General features: G+C 37.0%; 1 protein-coding gene across 1 annotated transcript in view; it reads right to left on the reverse strand.

The window, feature by feature from the left end:
* Nucleotides 1–9,471, reverse strand: part of LOC142455484 (indoleamine 2,3-dioxygenase 1-like) — a 29,680-nt gene extending 20,209 nt beyond the window's left edge. The window contains exons 1-7 of the mRNA XM_075557216.1: nt 9,373–9,471; nt 6,295–6,390; nt 6,064–6,183; nt 3,784–3,902; nt 2,888–2,902; nt 1,154–1,253; nt 224–341 (exon numbers count right to left, since the gene is read on the reverse strand). Of these exons, the coding sequence (XP_075413331.1) occupies nt 224–341; nt 1,154–1,253; nt 2,888–2,902; nt 3,784–3,902; nt 6,064–6,183; nt 6,295–6,390; nt 9,373–9,471 (667 nt within the window). The remainder of the gene's footprint in view (nt 1–223; nt 342–1,153; nt 1,254–2,887; nt 2,903–3,783; nt 3,903–6,063; nt 6,184–6,294; nt 6,391–9,372) is intronic.
* Between the last annotated feature and the right edge of the window lie 12,255 nt (nt 9,472–21,726).

A 21,726-nucleotide genomic window follows, 5' to 3' on the forward strand; every position in this document is an offset into this window, starting at 1 on the left:
TTGCAAACTCAGATTAGATACTTATCTCCATGAATCAAGATAGTCATATCTGGAAAGTGCAAATAATAAAATACACGGCATGGAAAGTATAATATTGAGACAGTTTTGGAAGTGAAAACATACTGAATGAATGGTGGTTGGTCCCTTTGTCCTGCACAGCTCTACCATTCCCGTGAAGCATTTGCCTGGTAGCCAAGAGAACAGTACTGCAGACAATACTTACTGTGGATTTGTTTAAACACTTCGAGGGCTTCCAGCTGGCAAGACTTTATCACTGTCAACGCATCTCTACATTGAACCAGATCTTGTTTCTTCATTGCATTAAATAAATCAGGAATTTTCTTTAAAGAAAAGGAAGAAAAGAAAAAGGAAGACACTTCAGATTTCCTAGGATGAACATTGGCACGTAGTAAACAACGTCCATGCCTTCATTCTTAAAGAAATATTCTATATGTCTGCTACTTTCCAGGGTTGAGCAAGCAGATGGCTTATGTCCTATGTTTATATAAACTTAGATTTGATTTCATTCAGCTTGAATTTGACATAAATGTATATAATTCTTCCTCAATTTAAAAAAATATTCATATAGTTGAATTAATAATAGTCAAATCATTGACATTATGTCACTAAACACAACCCAATGCTATCAAATTGATGCCAGCTCATAGGACAAGGTAGAGCTGGACCCATACATTTCTGAGACGATAGCTATTTACAGGAGTAGAAAGTCCCATCCCTCCTTCTGCTGAAGAGCAGGTGGTTTGAACTGCAGACCTTATAGTGATTTAGGATTAAGAGCTTGATCCTGGGAGATGTATTCTTTCAAACTGAACCAAGCCCTTTCATGAGCCTGTCAGAAATCCAATTGCAGTTATTTTTAGCATCTTGTTTCCTCACAATATATGATACAATTTATCATTATATATAAGTACATATAAAATATATATACACGCGAGTATTTATATAAATATATGTGAGTGTATGTATATGTACATATACACATATATATCAGGTGATGACCAATCCTCAATTAAAGTATTGAGCATTGCATACATTAAACCTAATTTAATTTCTGCTTAGAATTATTTCTATTTCTCGATGATTATTTTGTATGTCAGTCAAGAGCTAAGTGACCCTGGGATGATGGACGTACTTTGATTGCTGCAGCCGCTGCTAGCTCCACCAGGAGGGACACCAGGAAGAACCCTCTGTCGCAGCCATCCCCGGGAAAGAAGAACAGGATGTCCAGGTTCCTAAGGAAAAAGGCCAGACATTCAGTATTCTTACAATTCCAAAGACCAATTATGCTCCATTTTCATTGTTGTGCATATATATATATATATATATATATATATATATATATATTTACCAAATAGTATATTCTCAATATTTGTACAACTCTCTAGGTGATATAGCACATAGAGAAAGTCTTTTTCTGTAGCTCAATAAACATATTTATATTCACATTTTAATCTATGAATATGTTTCCATTTCTCAAGGACATGTAACTGCCTCACGAAGAATTGGTAAGAATCAAAGACCTGATTCTACACTGTGTTTTCTGTAGTATCGATGGTTTGGAGTTGGGGGAAGCACGACGCTTTCCCTTCCGCTAGTTCATCCCTTCGGAGGACTGGCAACACAACTCTTAGGCACGTGCCTACGAAACGAACACTTAGTGATGAAAACCAGTTTGTTGTTTTGCAGGAAAACACCTGGCAATCTACTTCTGTTACCACCACAGCCAAGAAAAGCATATGGGAATTCTCCTCGGTCACCTGGATCACTCCTAAGTTCACAAGCCACTCAAAGGCACCTAGCAACAGCAGCTAACTCCCACTCAGCCATTGAGGCTCAGCGTCCATGACACACTCCAGGGGTCCCTCCCTACCCCGTAACCATGTACATTTGATTAGTGCTCCTGGTGCTTTAGCATCTTTTCTATTGTCTTTTTTTATACGTAGTTCTTATATATTTTATTTTTTGCTTCATTAGTTTCTTTTCATTAAGGTGCACCTTTCTAGTTGTCGTCCAATTGCTTTTGTGCATCATAAAAGAAATCTTATTAAATGTCTAACTTAAAAAAAATCATTTTATTGGGGGCTCATACAGCTCTTACCACAATCCATACATCCATCCATTATATGCCAAGCACATTTGTATATTTGTTGTTCTCATCATTCTCAAAACATTTGCTTTCAAGCCCTCAGTATCAGTTCCTCATTTTTCTCCTCCCTCCCATTCCCCCACCCCATAGGACTTTCAATGGCTGATATTTCATAAGCATATCTCTAGAGTTTTCACTCCTGGTACTTCATAGAGAACTTGAAGGTCCAATCTTTTTAAATAAGCTGCTTAGTGTGTTAACTGTTCTCACCACTCGAGGACGCCAGGGAAGACTTATACTGAAGACACTTGCTTTTGTTTCCTAGCTCTTAACCCACACTTAGTACATGAGGAAAACAGAGTACGAATTGGGTGAAAGAACAACTTTATGTATGAGTACATATTAATCAATAGTAGTTCCTTTTGCACAAAGGCAACTGCATCCACTGCACAAAACAGCAATTTATTGATGATCGTAACTAATTCAGGCCATAGAGTTCAATGAGCCATAGAAACATAGAGGAGTTTATTTTATGTTTAAAATTGATTACCTCAATATTAATGCAGGTAATATTTATGCACATAATCATAGTTATATTGTCAAGCAGACACAGTCATTAGATATAGTCAAGGGATGTAATTATTTGCCCTATAAACAATTACTTTTGTAACAAAATCTAACTGATAAGTTTTTAAAAATCCACTTGGGGGATTTGATAAACTTGATTCACTTTGAATAATATGTAATGTTGAAAGTAAAACCAAAAAAACAAATACTTACTCATAAATCATCGGCCTGTGAAACACCCAGAATACAATGGGTCATTTGGAAAAAAGAAAAGAAAGAAATTTACAATCAAACAGTTTGATGTTATTAAACTATCAAAGGTAAGATATAGATAATAAATGATTAATAAATGCAGATATGATTTTATGTATCTAAGCAGGAACTGCGAGCACTTAGGTCTTTGTAAGTGAAATTAAAACACTAAGAAAGGAGCATACGTGGATAGTCAAAACTGGTTGATGCTGAAGACTGTTTAATAAGAATCAGTTCCTTTCATTTGAGGCATTTCTATGCACTAAACACACATCTGCAGACATATTCCCAGACCTTGGCTACAATCTAGCTTTATTGTGTAAGATCCCATCACTAAAGGGTTCTGAGAAGGCTGGTCCCTGAGCAAGACCCCAAATTTATTCATGTATTGATGTGGATATGTTTTTGTTTTATTTATTTATATGTTTTCTTATTTAATTCAACTAGGTACTTAAAATAATTTTTTAGAATTTTAAAAACATATTCATTGAAATATATTTACATGATTTACATATTCTATTTCATTTACAAGATATATAAAAAAAGAATACATGCAAACGTTTTTGTGAAACAAATAAGAATAAATTTGCCTGTTCCAGAGAGTTGACAGAAATTGACTGGTAAATAATTTGTACCTTCTAGAGATTTGTGAAAACTACAGATCTGGGCATTTTACTGTCTGCCCTTTTTGCACCACTGTCACATATGTACATTCTTCAGTAGCTGAGATGTGACAATCAAAGGAAAGATACCCAACAGCAGAATTGTGCTGGCAAGAATGAAAGCAATGTATAATTGCTTCTTAATTTAAATAAAATGCCTGATTTTTATTAATGTTTTAATCATAAAGTACATACCCTTTGGGATCATTTTTCTTCCAGTTTGCTAAGACGCAGTCTGCATAAGCCAGAATAGGACGTAGCCCAAGCTTCTCCGAGAGTTTGCAGTACGGAACAGCAATGTTTCTTGGCAGAATCTAATTAAAACACACTATTTATTATTGAAGTATGAAGTTTCTCACCTTTTCTTATACTTCTTGGATGTCGAGTATTATCTATTTTATAGGATGAAACTTTGAAACCAAACAAATATTAATTTTTATCCATCCTTTCAGAACGTAAGCTTGGTAATCATTACATGCTCATCCTTTGAATTTGCATTAATGTGGACAAAACCTGACCCCAGAGAAGAGCAGAGGTAGTGGAACCAGGCCCGATGGATGGATCTGTTTTACCCTTGACTTTGTAATTGTCATGGAAGTTGTTTGTATCCATTCATTCATCTGTTCACCCAACAGATACTTAATGGATATAAAGATAAACTAGGGCAGTCATTTGTAAGAATTTTGAAAATAAAATGTAATAGAATGCAGCTAGATTGCTGATTTGGACCGCAATGTAGAAAAAAACTCTTGTCTGAATATTTTATAAAATGATATTGACACTTAACCTTAAACATTTACAGTAGTGGAAAGAAGAATTTCGTTTATTCTTGCTCTATGTTTCCATATAAGGATCTATCGATCAGGATGACAACTCTGGCTTTTATGCACCCCTTTTCAGAGGAGGTCTAGAAATGAACATTTAGATTGTAACGTAGCCTCTTCTTTTCCCTTTGTGCTTTCTCATTTCCTTCCTTCCTTTTTCATAATCCTTAACAGAAGTAGGCTGCTTCACCTTTCTCCCAAATCAGAGCTGGTGAGACCAAGCCAAACGTGTTTGATTCGCAGACCAAACAATTAACACAGGGTGTCACCGGAATTCCTTCCAATGACTATAAGTGTCCCCATCATTATGCAGTAAAAGTTCCTCTTCTTTTAATTTCTGAAAATAACTGATCACATAGGTGAACAATAAAGGCTGATCAAGTCTTAAACAGAGAACAGAAAGGAAAAATAATATCATGACAAGTGTCTCCACCAGTAGAGAAGTATACTCCCATCAATCGATAAAGATGCGCCCAAATTGTTTTTGGTTAGGCATTGCAGTCAGCCTGTTTGTATCCCCATGGAATGAAGGTTTTAATATAAAATACAGGACTTTCAAGTGACTTTGCATTATACAATGGGTCTACATAAACAAAAAATTCAATGCTGAACTATTAGTTTTCAAATTAAACTTGATATCTGTATTTTCCCTGCCAAATTTTGAAATCCTACATGGAATGAGAATACAAGCCTTTGTTTTAAAATTAGGTAGAGAATGACAGTAGTTTGCAGATATTTTACCTCTTCCACTCAAGTGCCGTATACTTATACCATGAGCATGGTCAGAAATTGCCATGAAAGGTAAATTTATGTCTGTATTCATAATTATATTTCTATGTAAAAGTAAGAATATACTTAGCACAAATACGTACTAAAATGGCACTTGGTGAGATTATAATAACAACATACACTAATTCACTGTCTTCAAGGTGATTCTTTAGTGATTCTATATACATTTTCGGAAGCTATACTATTGAAGGAGCGAAATGGCCTCATCTTTCTTCCTTCAAGCAGGTGGTGGGTTTGAATCACTAATTGTCAGTAGCAACCCAGCTCCCAGCTCACAGGACCATCAAATGTATCTTTCTATAGTGGCAGATGTAAGACAATGCCTTTGCTTTAATTAAGATGAGTTCAAAACATTGATATGAGTCATAAAATATTTATAAAATATTACAATGTGACATGTTTTAGGTATTTGATATGATTTTATTGATAACAGAAAATATTAAAAACAAGTAAAATGTATCAAAAGACTACCGAGTAAGTAAAAATTCAGAAACTCAATGAAAAATTAGGGCTACATTAAATGTTAATTATGTAGCAACTAAAAAAAGTTCACATTATTTACTTGAAAGAAGAAAGGAAATTTTATATATGAAAATAATAAAGCCACTGTGTTATAAGTAAATGGCTAAAATAAAATGTTAATAGTCAATATTATAAAACATTACATAATATAAAATAAAATTATAATGATCAATATTAATGTAAAATTAATTTAATTTAAGCCGCTGGATTATTTTTCCATTTACTTTTCTGACATTCAAGTTTAGCAAAATGTAGTTATATTGCTTTGAGAATCAGCTACCTTAAATTTCAATGGGAATAGCTGCCAGGTAGCACAAGCGATATGAGGAGAACTCCATACCTTACAGACGTCGTCACCACCTTTGTTCCACACATATGCCATGGTGATGTAGCCCAGGGCCAGGTGTGCCAGGCGCTGCGACTTGTGCCCCTTCAGGTCATCAATGCTGAGCTCAGGCACCTGAGAGCACAAGGAGTGGTTGACTCCAATCAGTTTGGGTGAAAGGTGTTGCTTCAAGACCAAGACTAAGAATCTATGAAAGGAGGCGATTACATAACACACAGTTCAAACCTCTTTGACTCTTGCTCGTAATTCGTCATTCTCAATCAGCGCAGGCAGATTTTTAGCAATACAAATCCATTCAGCGTACTTCTCAGGTAGTTCCTCCTGGAAGAAGAGAAACGGGACTTTTATTTATTTGTTTGTTTGTGTGTTTATTTATTTAAAATCATTTTATTGGGGGCTCATACAATTCTTATCACAATCCATAATACATCCATTTTGTCAAGCATATTTGTACATTTGTTGCCATCATCATTCTCAAAACATTTGCTTTCTACTTGAGCCCTTGATGTCAGCTCCTCCGTTTTACCCCTCCCTCTCCACCCCCTCCCTCATGAACACTTCAGAATTCATAAATTATTATTATGTCATATCTTCCACTGTCCAATGTCTCCCTCACTCACTTCTCCGCTGTCTGTCCCCCAGTGAGGAAGTTATAGGTAGATCCTTGTAACTGGTTCCCCCTTTCTACCCCACCTTCCCTCCACCCTCCAGGTATCATCACTCTCACCACTGGTCCTGGAGGGGATATCTGTCCCAGATTCACTGTGTGCCCAGTTCCTATCTGTACCAATGTACATCCTCTGGTCTAGCCAGATTTGTAAGGTGGAATTGGGATCATGATAGTGGGGGGAGGAAGCATTTAAGAACTAGAGGAAAGTTATATGGAGAAACAGGACTTTTAGGTACTAATTGATCTTACTGTAAAATAGAATTAGCATCCCACTGATAGACTGGGGTGACCCACACTCATTCCCTGAAAAGGTGCCCTGGTACTCACCTGTGTGTCTAGTAGTAGCAGTCCCTGCATTGACACCTGCAAGATCTTCTCTGTCTGTCTGCTCTCCTACACTGTTCAAACATTTCCATTGACTTTTTTTCTAAATTCACCTGCAAAGTCCCATTAAAATCACCCTGACTGTGCCTTTCAGTAATCCCTTATTAGAAACCCTCTAGTAGATTCACTTTTTAACATTATTTTTAATTTAATTTAAATGATTATTTTCATCTATTGTTTACTGTCAAGTAATTTTTAAAGTATCTTTGAATGGAAGAAAAATTAAATTTATTAATATATATCCTACCCACTGCCCTCTTTATATATTTTTCATTCAATTCTTGAAACAGCTGAAAAAGTTGGCTTTTATATCTGCCTCATAATTAGATATATATGTAATTTGGTTTGTGCATATAGTAAACTAATTTATATAAAGTATTTCCAACCTTAAAATCCTGTTTTATTTTCTCACTTGGTGATAGTAAGGATTATATTGTGCTTTTAATCGGATATTTCTCGTAGGACTTTACAGAGTCCTGGGCAAGTAGGACTGTGTTTATACTCAAATATGCTAACTGCCGACTTTGATTTCACCGTCAACTCAGTGTACGCCCAATACAGTCATATGAAATCCAAGTAAGATTCCTTCTGAGAGCCTACATATTTGAGGCTAGCTGAGAAAATGATATTCTTTCTATATAGATCTGCTTTGATCCTGAGATATGTTTCAGCAGTCTCCATATTTGCCATGCTATTTTACTTAAAAACAAAACTCTTAAATTTTTTGATGTAAAGTAATAGCCATTTCCAAATAAAGATTGCTTTATTGTACTATTAAAAGTATTTCCTTGAAATCACTCAGTCCTGACCTGTGTGTATGTGTTTGGAGTAGGAGTGTTTAGGTTAATCTGAATATTATCTACTTGTACATATAAAAGCTAGGTGCTTTTAGTAACTAACATAAAACATTCATGTAATTTTCTAAAATAACAATCATTTGAAGAGGAGACTTAAGTTGAGAGGAAGAAGTTGCTTTATTTTTGTCTATGTTATGCAACATCTTTGCAGGATTTTATTTCCAAATATAGTTCATTTACTGGATTTGTTACATGTATAGGTGTTTTCTAGCTAGTGAATACAGGTAGTATGAGGTACAAATAAAGATATACCTTTGTAAATGTATTAACTTATCAAAAGATGGATCCAGTGGAGAAAAATCAAATCTTCTCCGGGTAATACATGTAACATTTTTAACTGATGAGTAAATAATAATGATAATAATTACAACAACATCATTTCATCTTCTCTGGATCACAAATTGGGCTTAGACTCATGTCCTACCTAGCTCTGGTACTTCCTAACTCTAGGAACTTGAACAATGATTTAAATTCTGATACTTATGTATTCTCTCCTCACCAGGAAAATATGCATAATGGCATACATACCTTTTTAGATGGTTATGGAACTGACATGGTTAATGCTTGGGAGGTTTTTTACAAAAACGCTATATCAGTATTTTATATTTAAAATATTGATAAAGCATTGTCATTTGTATATCAACTTTCAAAAACCCATGCACCTTGTATCTATCTCACTGTCTGATGGCACAGATTGTACTGTGCTATTAATTTGTCTTTCTCATGGACTTTGCACATTACCAGCAATGTCGTTACTATTGGAATTGGTATTCATTCTCAGACAAATTAGGAAAAGGTAGTTCTTATGGTAAATATATTTACTCATACGAATTATACTTCTTTGTAGCTAAATTGCCAACAACACCAAAGACTTTAAATTCTCATTCCAAGCTAATGCTTAATGAAAAAAAGGCATATTAATACAGTACAAAAGTTGTTCAGAGGTGCCCTCTCAGAAACCTAATCTAATTAGTATCTCATGTTTTATACAATATAATGCATCAAGTGGCAAGGGACTTTCCCCTTGATGTGTGGGCATTTAGAATATTGGCTTTTTAAAATGCCTCTGGAAATGCATTTGAATTAAATTAAATTTTATTTCTATGCTATTATCGTTTTGTGTTTTTAAAATAATCTAAAATTTCCTTATTTCGTCTCTCTATTACCTGTGTACAGTAAATAAGGAGGGTCTCTAAGACTAAATTTCTAGGCATAACATTTAAGAAAAGCTAAGTGAAATAGAGGTTATTACAATTCTTTCTCCAATGTTTTCATTTTGTCCATTTGTTTAATAAAAACTATTAAACCACGTTTTTCCAGTAGAAGTTAACTAGCCCAGGTAAGTAATGAAAAAAATATGTGCATTTGACCTATTTCCGTATCCTCTCTTACCTGTGGATTGGGCAGAGCAAAGGCCAATTCTTTATCTATCTGGAAGACTTCATCAATTTCCCAAGAGCGTTCCATAGGACATAGCTTAGCCGCGGTCATTCTTGCTCAGCTGCTCCAGTCACTCTGATTTGGAAACATTTCAGAATCTATTTATTAGAGTTGTTGCTATTGTTATTGAAAAAAAATTTTCTGAAGTAGGAAATGGCCACTTTTAGATTGCTTTCATTCTAGTTTCCTGATTTGTCATCTGATAAGCACAACACCATAAAAGCATCTCTATCCATCATATGAAGACACTGAAAGATTATATTACCTATAAAATGTTATCACTAGGAAGATTTCAGATGACAGAAAGTTTAATAAAAATAGCCAGAACCTAGAAATCACACGACCACAGAAGCATACCTCATGGAAAAACATTGAATTAGAATAATAAATTGAAACACGGATAAGTTATCCAAACCTATCGTCTAGCTATTTTTGTCAATGACTCTTTTTTAAGCTTTAGAAATTGTCAGCATCTTTTCTCCATTGCCGTCGAGCACAGCCCCTCACAAACGGAGTTGCTGTTCAATAGCTGTGAAGTAGAAAATCAGCACATGAGCAATTCAGCAAGAGAGCACTGCAAGTAATTGTTTTTAAGTTGAAGAAAAACAGAAGGTTCATCAGAAATACTTCTCTCAAAATGCAAACTGAAACCACTCTTGTCAAAGGGCTACGCAGGCCTTCACACTAAGAATGCCGACAGGAATGCATACATGCGTCCTTCCTTTGGATGGGGAAGGGGAAAGCAGGTCAGGAGCACATTGGGATACAGTGCAGGACTTACACCATTTTCTAGTAGTTCATGGCTTTGGCTACTTACTGTTTCTATTAACTAGATTACAAAAGGTTATACCTTTTGCTACTGCTTGGTTTGGGTCATTATTTATTTATTTTTTTGGTTTTCATCATTTATGTTTCAGAAGGATCTTATACCCATTTATGTGGATAAACAAAACAATAAACAAGCAACAGACATTCTTAATTGAATACTTGTCCACATAAAAGTACTGTAACAACGCAAGAAAAATTTTTCACCATAATAATCACCATTTCTTCTTTGAAGTGTTTTGCCTTTGATCTCTGTTCTTACTAAGGCACAGAGTATAAATTACTTTGTTTGATGGGGCAGCAGAGAAGAGCCCTTCTTTTTAAAAAAATCATCTTATTGGGGGCTCATACAACTCTTAACACAAACTATACATATAGACATTGTGTCAAACACATTTGTACATTTGTTGCCATCATCCTTCTCAAACCATTTGCTTTCTACTTGAGCTCTTGATATCAGCTCCTTATTTTCCCCCTCTGTCCCTGCTCCCCCGTCCCTCAAGAAACCTTGATAATTTATAAATTATTATTTTGCCATATCTTACACTGTCCGACGTCTTGCTTCACCCACTTCTCCGCTGTCTGTTCCCCAGGGAGGAGGTCACTGGTAGACTCTTTTAAAGAAGGTGTTTACAACAATATGTTCTCTGTGTGAGAAAGGAAGGAAACCTGAAATGAAAATGACACAGCAAAGGCAACACATTGAGTAAACTTCGTTAACAAAATGATTCATGAACGTGATGGCTGAAAAAACAGCCAAAATTAAAAGCCCACAGGTTTAATATGTCTACATGGAAATAAAAAAGTACCATCCAAACATTGAGAATTGGGCAATGCAAGAATATTCCCATGATTTTTAGTTCTTTTACTTTAACACTGAAGTGTTAAATTCTAGAAATCTTTCCCCTAAGGATTGATTTGATAAAAAAAATCACTTGATAAAATTTCTCTTTTCTTCCTTATCCAGCTCACTTACTAATGCTATCCCATTTCCAACAGTCTTCAGCAGCACTGAATTCCAGTGCACTGCTTCTTCTTCAGTCTCCCTGATTCAGCTTCTTATTATGTTTATTTATTAAACTGAAAGACCTGAAAAAATTCAGACCTTGAATTGCAATATTGAAAAATTCAACGAATAAAATATTAAATAGTAAATGAGGAATCAATAGAGAATGGAAGGAATATACAAAGTCACTGTACTCAGTAGAACTTGTTGATATTCATTCCTCTCCAGTAGTAATATATGATCAAGAACCAAAGGTACTGAAGGAAGACGTCCAAGCTACACTGAAGGCACTAGGAAAAGCAAGTCTTCAAGAAATTATGGAGTGCCATTAAAGTGTTTCAACAAGCCGAGGAATCCTTGGAAGCATTCACTCATCTATGCCATTTGGAAGACAACTACTTGGCCAACTGACTGGAAGATATCCATATTTGCATCCATTCCAAAGAAAGGTGACCTCGCAGAATGCTCAGATTATAGAACAATATCACCGATATCACATGCAAATAAATTTTGCTGAATATCATTCCAAGATAGTTGGAACAGTATATGAACAGGGCACGACCAGAGATTCAGACCACATTTAAAAGGACACGGAATGAGAGTATCAATGCTGTTACTATTTGGATCTTGGCTCAAAGAAGAGAATAGCTTGGGGAAAAAATTACTTGTTTTTTAATTACCATGTTAAGGCTTTGAACTGTGCATATCATAAAAAAGTATGGATAGCATTGAGAAGAAAGGGAAACACAGAAGGCTTGATTGTGTTTATACAAAACCCATACATGGATCAAGAGACAGTTGTGTGAACAGAACAAGGGAATACTGCATGGTTTAAAATGAAGAATGGTGTGTGCTAGAGTTTATCTTTTCAGTCTATTTATTCCATATGTATGCTGAGCACATCATCAAGGAAACTAAATTATATGAAGAGAAATGTGGTATAAATATCGGAAGAAGGCTTATTAACAACCTGCCATATGCAGGTGATACAACCATGCTTGCTGAAAGTGAGGAGGACTTGACTCACTTGCTGAAGGTCTAGAGCTGCAACCTTCAATATGGATGACAACTCAATATAAAGAAGATCAAAGTCCTCAGAACTGAACCAATAACATCCTAACCAACAGTGGAAATGTTGAAATTGTCAAATATTTTGTCTTATTTTTATCCATCACCAATGTTCATAGAAACAGCTTTCAGGAGGACAAACAACGCATTGCATTGGATACATCTGCTCCACAAAACCTATGTCAAGTGTTGAAAAGCAAGGATGTTACTTTGAAGAGTCAAGTTCAAGCTGTGGTGTGTTCAATTTCTTTATATGTTTGTGAACGTTGAACATTGAATGAGGAAGACTGAAGAAAAATCATTACACTTTAGTTTGGGTTCTGGCCAATACTGTAGGATGTACCGTGGCGTGTCAAAGGAAAGTCTAAATCTGTCTTAGAAGAGATAAAACCAGAACACTCCCTAGAAGAAAGAATGATGAGATCTCATCTTGTGTAGTTTGGACATATCATCAGGATAATCCAGTCCCTGGACATGGAAATCATGCTTGGGAAAGTCCAGGGGCAGAAAAAAGAGAAAGGCCATGCAGGAGATTAGACCAGCTATCCCGCATCAAGCTGCATCTGAAATGAGGCGTGTGGATGAAAGGTAAAAAGAAAGAGACATGTACAAAGCATGGGATTGGGAGGACAAAAGTCTGATGGACTAAAGTACCGAGTCTCTTCAAAGCTTGGTTTTTAGACTCTTCTTACAAGGGAGTGGTTACAAAGTAAACATTAAAGCACTAATTTAAAAAAAAACATTCTGAACTTCTTATCTATGTAAACATTACTAACTAGTCACACTCTCGAAACATTTTAATAATAACAGCACTATATTCTAAGATAAGCAAAATGACATGCAGGGTTCCATAGAATCTTAAAGGGGTCATAAATAACTGAATTATCTCACAATGGTATTAGCTGCATGGTAAACAGAGGCACATGAGACTAATGAGTCACCCACCAATAAACACCTTGACCTGCCGACCACCTCCTACAGCTCCCCCTTCTTTATTTACTAAACATGAGCAAAGCGGGACTGCGTCTGTCTTAGGTTGGGATAGGTTCTGATGATCTTACCCATCATTGGGTCTACTGTTATTTAAAAGCAGTGTCCTGTCTTAGGTTGATGAATCTGAACTCAATCCTCTTACCCGTCATTGGCTGCCAGTTCTTCAGACTTTGTGGAGGGGGTAACTCCACGAACTCAATTCAACTCAAGGCTGTTTAGATGAACTTGTGATGTAATTTGTGCCAGCATGATTTGAAGACATTGCAGATAACAAGGTAATAAAATGCAAAAATTTCCAAAATAATAATAACATATTCCTTATATTCTTGATAAACATAGCAACTCTATCTTCTCTCAAGGCAGATATCCTTGAGAAAATTAAACAACCTGTTTTCCAAGACCTTACATACTTTCTTGTTCTTGACAGTCTGTTCAAAATGTTAAGTCACAGAAGAAATCAGCAAACACTGACACATAGGTCATGAGAATTTCCAGCAGTTTCAAGGCAGAGTCTTAGTGACCTTCAACATCTCGCCCCCTTTTTTATTTACTGAAGACGCTTTTAGTCAAAACATCAGCAGATGAATATGCCTGTCCTAGGTTGTTGAATCCTGAAATCGCCCTTAATGTCAGTCACAGTCCTCCAGGCGACTATGACCTGTCTCAGGTTGAGAGACTCAGACTCGATCTTACCCGTCTCTAACTAACCAGACTCTGCCTTACACCCCTGTTTGGGGAGGGGGCAAAGTGCACAGGTGCACTTCATGAAGCTTTGTTCCGAAGACCAAAATTCAACCATAACCTTACGCAGTATCATAGGAAGTATGTATAAGATCAATAGTACACACACTCTTGCTGTGACCATGGACATAAGCATTTACATTTTTTTAACTTCCTGTCTATCTTTTCTTGAGTACCTAACACATTAGTCACATTTTTGGATAATTCATTTACAAAGTGGGCAGTTTGCAAGGCTTGTGAAAGTACAGTTGCTGCAGTAGTAGCAGTAGCTACTAAACTTAACATAGCTAAAATACTTGCTGTAAGCAAACCTACAAAGCGCTTAAGTCTGGTTAATGCTTTCTCAATTTCTAATACCTGTAACCCTCTTTCTGAATTCCAAGGCCCAGGATTATTAACTAACAGCATAACAAAAGAAGGTTGATACAAAATAGCAATGACAATACCTTCAGGGGTTCAGGTAATACAATTAGACAAATTACAATTATTACAAGACATGTTAAACTTAGAATCATCATGATCTATAGTGATATTCCCTATCAAAAGTACATAAGGCAAGGGTATATAGGCAGTAATGTTTCCTTGTGGTGTGGATGAAGGGCCCATAAGCTTCACATCCCCCAAAGTAGCCTCTATTTTCCATCCAGCAGTAATTTTTTTGAGTATTGTCCTGGTTGCAAGACGCATCAATGATATATCTCTCTTTTGTGATGTTATACTGGCTGGGCTTGTCCATGAGACACGATCTCCACAATATGGTTTAATTATTCTTTCAAGTCTCTACAGTCCGACATAATCGGACAGGTTGCCCTTTTTTCTAAAAGGTCTCAGTGCTACCTGACAGTATTTGCATTTTCAAAAGCCAATTGCTTAATTTTTAATACAATTCCTGATTTGAATTAGACAAAGGGACAAAAATAGCACATACTTGAAGGTTACATAGTCTACAAATGATGGCAATAATATCTTTGGGAGAGTATTTTCATTGGCATAATTATTTTTAAATACTCAAAAACGACTCAACTTCAAGCAGTAATAAACACAAGCAAAGGTGATTTCATCCTTAAAATAAATATTCAGAAAAATCTCTCTGTATATACAAGTGAAAGAGTATGTAATACTTTCACACGCACATGTGCATACACAACACGCACACTTTGTTCACACAAACAGCTTACATCTGCTGTATTTTCACAACTCTCATGAAACTCTGATTTCCACAGCAAGTAATCTCCTCCTGACATTTCCAGTCTCCTGCACAAAACACATTCTCTCTTCTACTAATTCCATAGTAAAAGGAGCCACAGGACCACATTGAGAACAAGCAGATTTTAAATTTTTTATAGTTTTGAATGGAATAGGGGTGAATATTCGCCCCTGTCTGAGCATTTTGTGCCCTAATCGGATAACATCCTGGAATTTTTAAAATCTTCTCCCTGTTCTGTTGCTAATGATGCATAAGCATTTGCCCAGGCTACCATCTTTATTTCATCCTGGAAGGACTCCTGAGTCTCTTGTACCAGGTTTTGACTCTCAGGTTGAAGCTTCTCAGAGGCAGCAAAAATTCCTAAGTCCTTATAATGTACTAACTCGTCCTCTAACTGCTCCTCATCACCAGGATCAAGGGGTTCCTCGTCCTCCCGTTCAAAGCCCTTAAGTTCACTTTTCAGCGGCTTCAGCAGCAGATGGGGAGGAAGCGGAGGTGCAGAATGAACTTTTCTTTCACTTTTTTTTGAGCATACAGACAAATTATTCTCACCCCGGAGTCCCTCATACCTAGGCTCTAAGCTATCCCTAACTAAATTCCACAAGCTAAACGTGTCTATGGAAACCTTAATAGGTCCATTAGCAGTATAGTGATCTTTTAACCATTGCCCTACTTTTTGCCAAGTTTCAATATTTACAGTCCCATCCTTGGGAAACCAAGGACGTACTCTAACCACAAAATCTAAAAACTTCTCTAATCTTTGGTGGCTTACTTTTGCTCCTCTAGCTTTTAACTTATTTTGAAGCATATTACATACATACCTTTACTAGAAATCTGTCCCATTATTTATTACTCCCAACTTTTCACCACTTACCATTAATTTTCTCTAAAGATTCACGGCCGTGCTACTCAGTGGTGACCATCACAAGATCCTCGATTTTCAGAGCCCCATGTTGGACGCCAAAAATGCAGATTAGACCAGTTATTGCACATCAAGCTGCATCTGAAATGAGGCGTGCAGATGAAAGGAAAAAAGATTGGGAGGACAACAGTCTGATGGACTGAAGTACCAAGTATATTCAAAGGTTGGTTTTTATACTCTTCTTACAAGGGAGTGGTTACAAAGTAAACATTAAAACACTAATTAAAAAAAACATTCTGAACTTCTTATCTATGTAAACGTTACTTAACTAGGCACACTGTCTAAACACCTGAATAATAACAGCACTGTATTTTAAGATAAGCACAATGACATGCAGCGTTCCAGATAATCATCAAGTGGTCATTCATAACTGAATTATCTCACAATGCTTTTAGCTGCAAGATAAACAGAGGCACAGGAGACTAATTAGTTCCCTTGACCAATAAACACCTTGACCAGCAGGCCACCTCTTACAAGGTCACAAAGAGATCAAGGGAAATATTGGCTGCAACAATGGGTTCATACATAGAAACAGTTGTGAGGATGGCACAGAAGCAGGTAGTGTTTTGACTGAACTGACTTCACAGCATCTAACAACAACAACAACAACAACAACAACAACCATTGACTTCAAGCATAATTTGTGCTTCACTCTCCCATTTGAATCTCTACTTAAAAAAAACCTCTCTCAAGTGTCTGTCACCATGTCAGTATATTTCTGAAACAATTTTTTTGGTGGATGCTAGTCTTCGTTCATCTTGATTTTGCTTTAGTAATGACCACTTAACATATCTTCAGAAAATCATCTGACTCTTAGGTTAGCTGAGAAACTCGTTACCCTCTTCCTACCATCCCATTCGCGATTTTGTCTCTGCCCAGGTTATTACAGTGGAAAGTGCCCAAGGGTCAGAAAGGTCAGAACTCAGCTCTTTCCCTTAGGTTTCCCTGATGGGAGAGTTGAGGTTTAATCAACAAGTGTTTTATATATATATATATATATATATATATATATATATATATATATATATATATATCCTGTTTTCATGATTTGTTTTATCTTTCCTCTTTGACAATTATAAGCCAGATTTACCTCCATAGCTATGGACTGCATTTCCAATTAGTTGTCAACCTCATCTCTTTTCTTGTAATGCTTTCTCCCTGGAGACGTCATTGATGCCTCCAGTACCATTAGAATTGGGACTACAAAGAAACTTTCATCACAGACCATGATAAACACAAATAAGCAACCCTATACGATACATCCAATGTCTTTATTGCTATTACACTGTCTTACTTTTAAAGTAGCTATATTTAGAATAAATGGTTCTGAGCTAAAAAATCAGATTACATAGAGCACATAAAGAAGAATGATAGAATTCTTGTATCCATATGTATCAGTTATATTTTAGTTATCATTTCCTACTTTTTAATATAAGTTACAATATCCAACATTCCCCGAGTGTTTACTAGTATCAGGAATTTTCTAAAACTCTTTCTTAAAGTAACTAATATATCTTTGATAATTGTCTTATAAGGAACGTCTTGTGATATCCCAAAATGAAATTCAGATAACCTAGGGGAATAGGGAATAGGGTGATTTTATGCTTCTGGTTACCTTTGTGAGTGAGCTCAAAGGAACACATAAGGAGAGGCTTCTGCCACAAATGCCGAGACATTCCATTTTCCACACCTGTGTGCTGCTTACCCTATGCTGCCTTTCAAAACCGTCCAGCCAGTACATCTCAGGAAGCCGACAGGCTCCTTCCTACATTTCCCTCACAGCCTGCTGCCTGAAAGAGCATTCACCCTCACGGGGCCCTCAGAATAATAGCCAGACATGAATCAGGTAAAAGACCCAAATGTCACGATTAGCAAATGATTTTTAGGGCATCTCGCCATTGTCTTGTGTCTGATTAATTGTGGTTTTGTCAAAGTCAACCAAGCAGAATTTTCCTCTTGTAAGTTCCTCCTCGTCAATGAAAAATTTTACTGCAGTTATCTGGTGGATTCTTTAAAGGGGCTGCCCTATCCTTTCATAAATCCCTTAATTTCAACAGAAACTCAGGTTTGCTCCTTCACATTTCTTGAAATCAGAAGCAGAGGGGTCAAAGTCTTCTGACCTTGACCAGGACAAGGATCTGGAGTTCCAGTGTCCACAGGAGCCCGCTGAGTTCCCTCCTGAGAGTTTTGTTCACCCTGTTTGCATCATCCTAACTTACGGTGATGGAGACTCACAGAGTAGAGCTAAAAGAGACGCAAGTTATAAGCTTGTGGACCATGCAGCCCAACTCCCTTTTAATGAGGGAACTGGTTAATGTTGCCATCCCATTTGCTTTAAAATGAACCATCTCAGAAGAAAAAAACAAGGAACTCCAGACCACCAAGAAAGTAGAGCCACAAGAGAGCCTGTGGAATATATATTTGGCCTAAAGTTTGACCTTTCAGGAAAAGTACAATGTTATCAGTTACATGGGAAAGTAGCTCCTGCTCCTATTGATGAGCTGGTCATTTTAGATCCTGGGTTTTCTCCGACCTTGGAGACTTGCCAATTCTCTAAGATAGTGTTTCCAAAAGTGAGTGATATGCCCCACCTTGGTGGCAATGAAACGATCTAAGGTGACTGCAAAATCAGATATGTACACTTTATCTAATTTATGGCTTGTAGTACAAAGTTTTCCATTGCCAGGGGGGTGGGGACACAGAGTAACTTATTTTCTGAAAAGAGAGTGGTAAATCATATAAGCTTGGGAACCTGTGCTCTAAGAAAATTAATTATAAATAATTACACCAATAATTATAAATAAATAATCACACCAATTACAATTTCCTAACCAGAAGAACAGATCAAAACATTTTAGAGGCACCCAACTCAACAGTTACAAAGATCTCGGCATGGAGAGAAAATTGGTACGTCAAAGAAGCCTTAAGACAGAGAGTGGTCAGTCTGCTGTGGAAGGAAGGGGCTGTGAGGACACACCATAGGCTTGTTTATGTGGTATTTAATCCAGAAGAAGAAACCACCATGCATCTTAATGGGGAACCTTGCACATTTCTAATTGACAGTAGAACTACACTCTCTACAGGTAATCCTCCATGTGTACAAAAGTGTCTCCCTCATAGTACAGAAATTTCAAACGTTGTAGGGACCACAAATCACGAGCAAGGCTGTGGGAAATGTTTCCTGTTTGTCTGGCAACATTGAAGATTCATGTTCTCTTCTGCTTAGACCTGACATGTCTAATTCGGTGTGTTTTTTAAGCGTGCCTTTCATTTACAATGTTCACAATAAGAGACATATTAAGCCTACCAGCCTACCCCAAAGGTCTCTGACAAGGAATCTGAATCAGAATGAATTCAAAGAGTGGATGTCGCTTGCTTCTTTCAAGTATTAGTCATGCAAAAGGACGATTTAACCTTTTCTAACTCAGTTCTCCCTGATCTTTATTAAATGATTCTTAAAATTGTCTCAGTCACCACATCTACTTTTGTAGGTCATGTTTTATTGGTTATGTACCAATTAAAGTTTAGGTACATATCTTAATTCCTTTACTTATACTTTTTCAATAACCTTTTTAAATAAGAAACTAAAGAGAGATTGAAGACTTCTAGTGAAATCATTGTGCCCTGCAATAGCACTTGTAACAACCTCATAGTCCCTGCTTAAAAAAATTAACAACAGAGATTGGAAATTTTAACAGCACTTAAGAGCTATTAATTGCATAGGTATAGTTTAATGTGAGGTAGATTGAAATCCCGTGTTGCTTTCTGCCGCTCCCAGGATATGAGGCATTTCACTGTCATTAATTTTTAAGCTCCTTCTTTTATATTCCTGTTCATCCTGAGAGATAATATGTGCTTACTTTCACCCAGGACAATTAACCATTTACATGGTCTGTGGTGCCCAGGCTTTTGAAAGCCCGGTTATTTCTCACAAATTCTTCCCGATGACTTGTAGCCATTGCACTTTGCACGTTAAAATGAACCTGAAACGCGGTGCTACATGGATGACCATTAAGTGTGCACTGATGAGAGCATAACCATCGGAGGCCATAAGGCTTCTTGAGCTAAACTCAAATTAGTTCACTCTCCTGTTTTGTGTTTATGTCGTTTGATTTACTTTAGAAGGCATTTATATTAATCATAAGTGAAAATAATGATTTTATATTTTCTGTACTCAAAACTAATAAATAATTGTATGAGTTTATAGGTAGTTTCTCAATCATGTAATATGAATTCCTTCTCTCTCTGTCTCTTTGGTTAGGTCAACTCATATCAGTATATGCAAATCTAAAAGAAAGAAAATATCTGAAGACTTGAAGCTGTCAAGAACTGATATTGAAGACGGATATGTAGCTATTTTCCCATATACCCCATCACCAAGGTCAACCTAAATCTAGGACATTCAGGAGGGGACAAGGAAGAGTGTCAAGGGGATGAACCCAGGTATGTATGGATGCAAAGGAAATCAACTACTACCAACTTTAGAACTAAGTAAGCACATTAAGATTAGAGACTACATTGCCCCAAACTACCCTAGAAACATGAACTAAATGGTTGCATGCCATGTTGATGAAATTCCTAACTCCAGAGATAGACCCCACTTAACACTGGGCAACTTCTTCGGGTGTCTCTCCGCCAGTGCCTATCTACATCCATAGCTCTTTCCAGCGTCAGGAGTGGGCACCTCTTATTGAACAATAAAGTCCTGGGCCCCTAATTGCAATGATGAGAAAACAATTTTTAAAAGCCTATTTTCCTCTATTCCATTCTTATTCCTGGTGATGAAACCACGAGTAAAACTGTGCTCAATAGAATTGTCCATCGCCCACTTCAAAGAAACAGAGTAGCAGGCCTTTCTTCTAAAAGGCCCACAAATCCACCCACTACCTTTGAATAAATCCCTATGCCTGGCGACCCTACCTGACAGAGTAGAACTGCTTCCTAGGGTCTCTGAGGTGTTACATTGTTCTGCTAGCAGAAGGCCTCATCGCCATCACACAGAGCAGCCAGAGAGTTCCAACTGTTAGACTTGCTCTCCATCTCCCTGCCATTGAGTTGATGCCAACTCATATGGACCCTCTAGGGCAGAGTGGAAGCCTTGGTGCTTTTGAACTGAGGACCTTGTGGTAAGCAGCTCAATATATAACCACTGTGAAAACAGGGCTCCTGATAGTATACTCAAGAAAAGGTCCTTCCCAGACGTTTCTGGGAGTCATACAAATAGTGCAGATCCCAACAGCCACTGAGCTCTGCGAAGGACTAGACATGCACTAGCCAGTGGCTCTCTGAGTCGGTGTTCTGTGGGGTATGTTGCTATTCTCTCTGTGATTGTAATGCCCCCCCACCACCCGCCCCCAGGAACCCAAATTCTTCTTTTTCTGTGTTCAAGCAGGGAAGACTAGAGAGAGACCTAAAAGGCCTCCTCTGTGCAACCCTCAGAGTCAGGAAAGAACAGGAGGATCAGTGTGGAAGTCCTCATTCCGAACAGGTGGGTTCAGGGGTCCAGTTGGCATCCCCTTCGCTTTGGAAGCAGGTTTTTCCATG

This window comes from Tenrec ecaudatus, chromosome 8 (assembly GCF_050624435.1).
Source record: "Tenrec ecaudatus isolate mTenEca1 chromosome 8, mTenEca1.hap1, whole genome shotgun sequence".
NCBI lineage: Eukaryota > Metazoa > Chordata > Mammalia > Afrosoricida > Tenrecidae > Tenrec > Tenrec ecaudatus.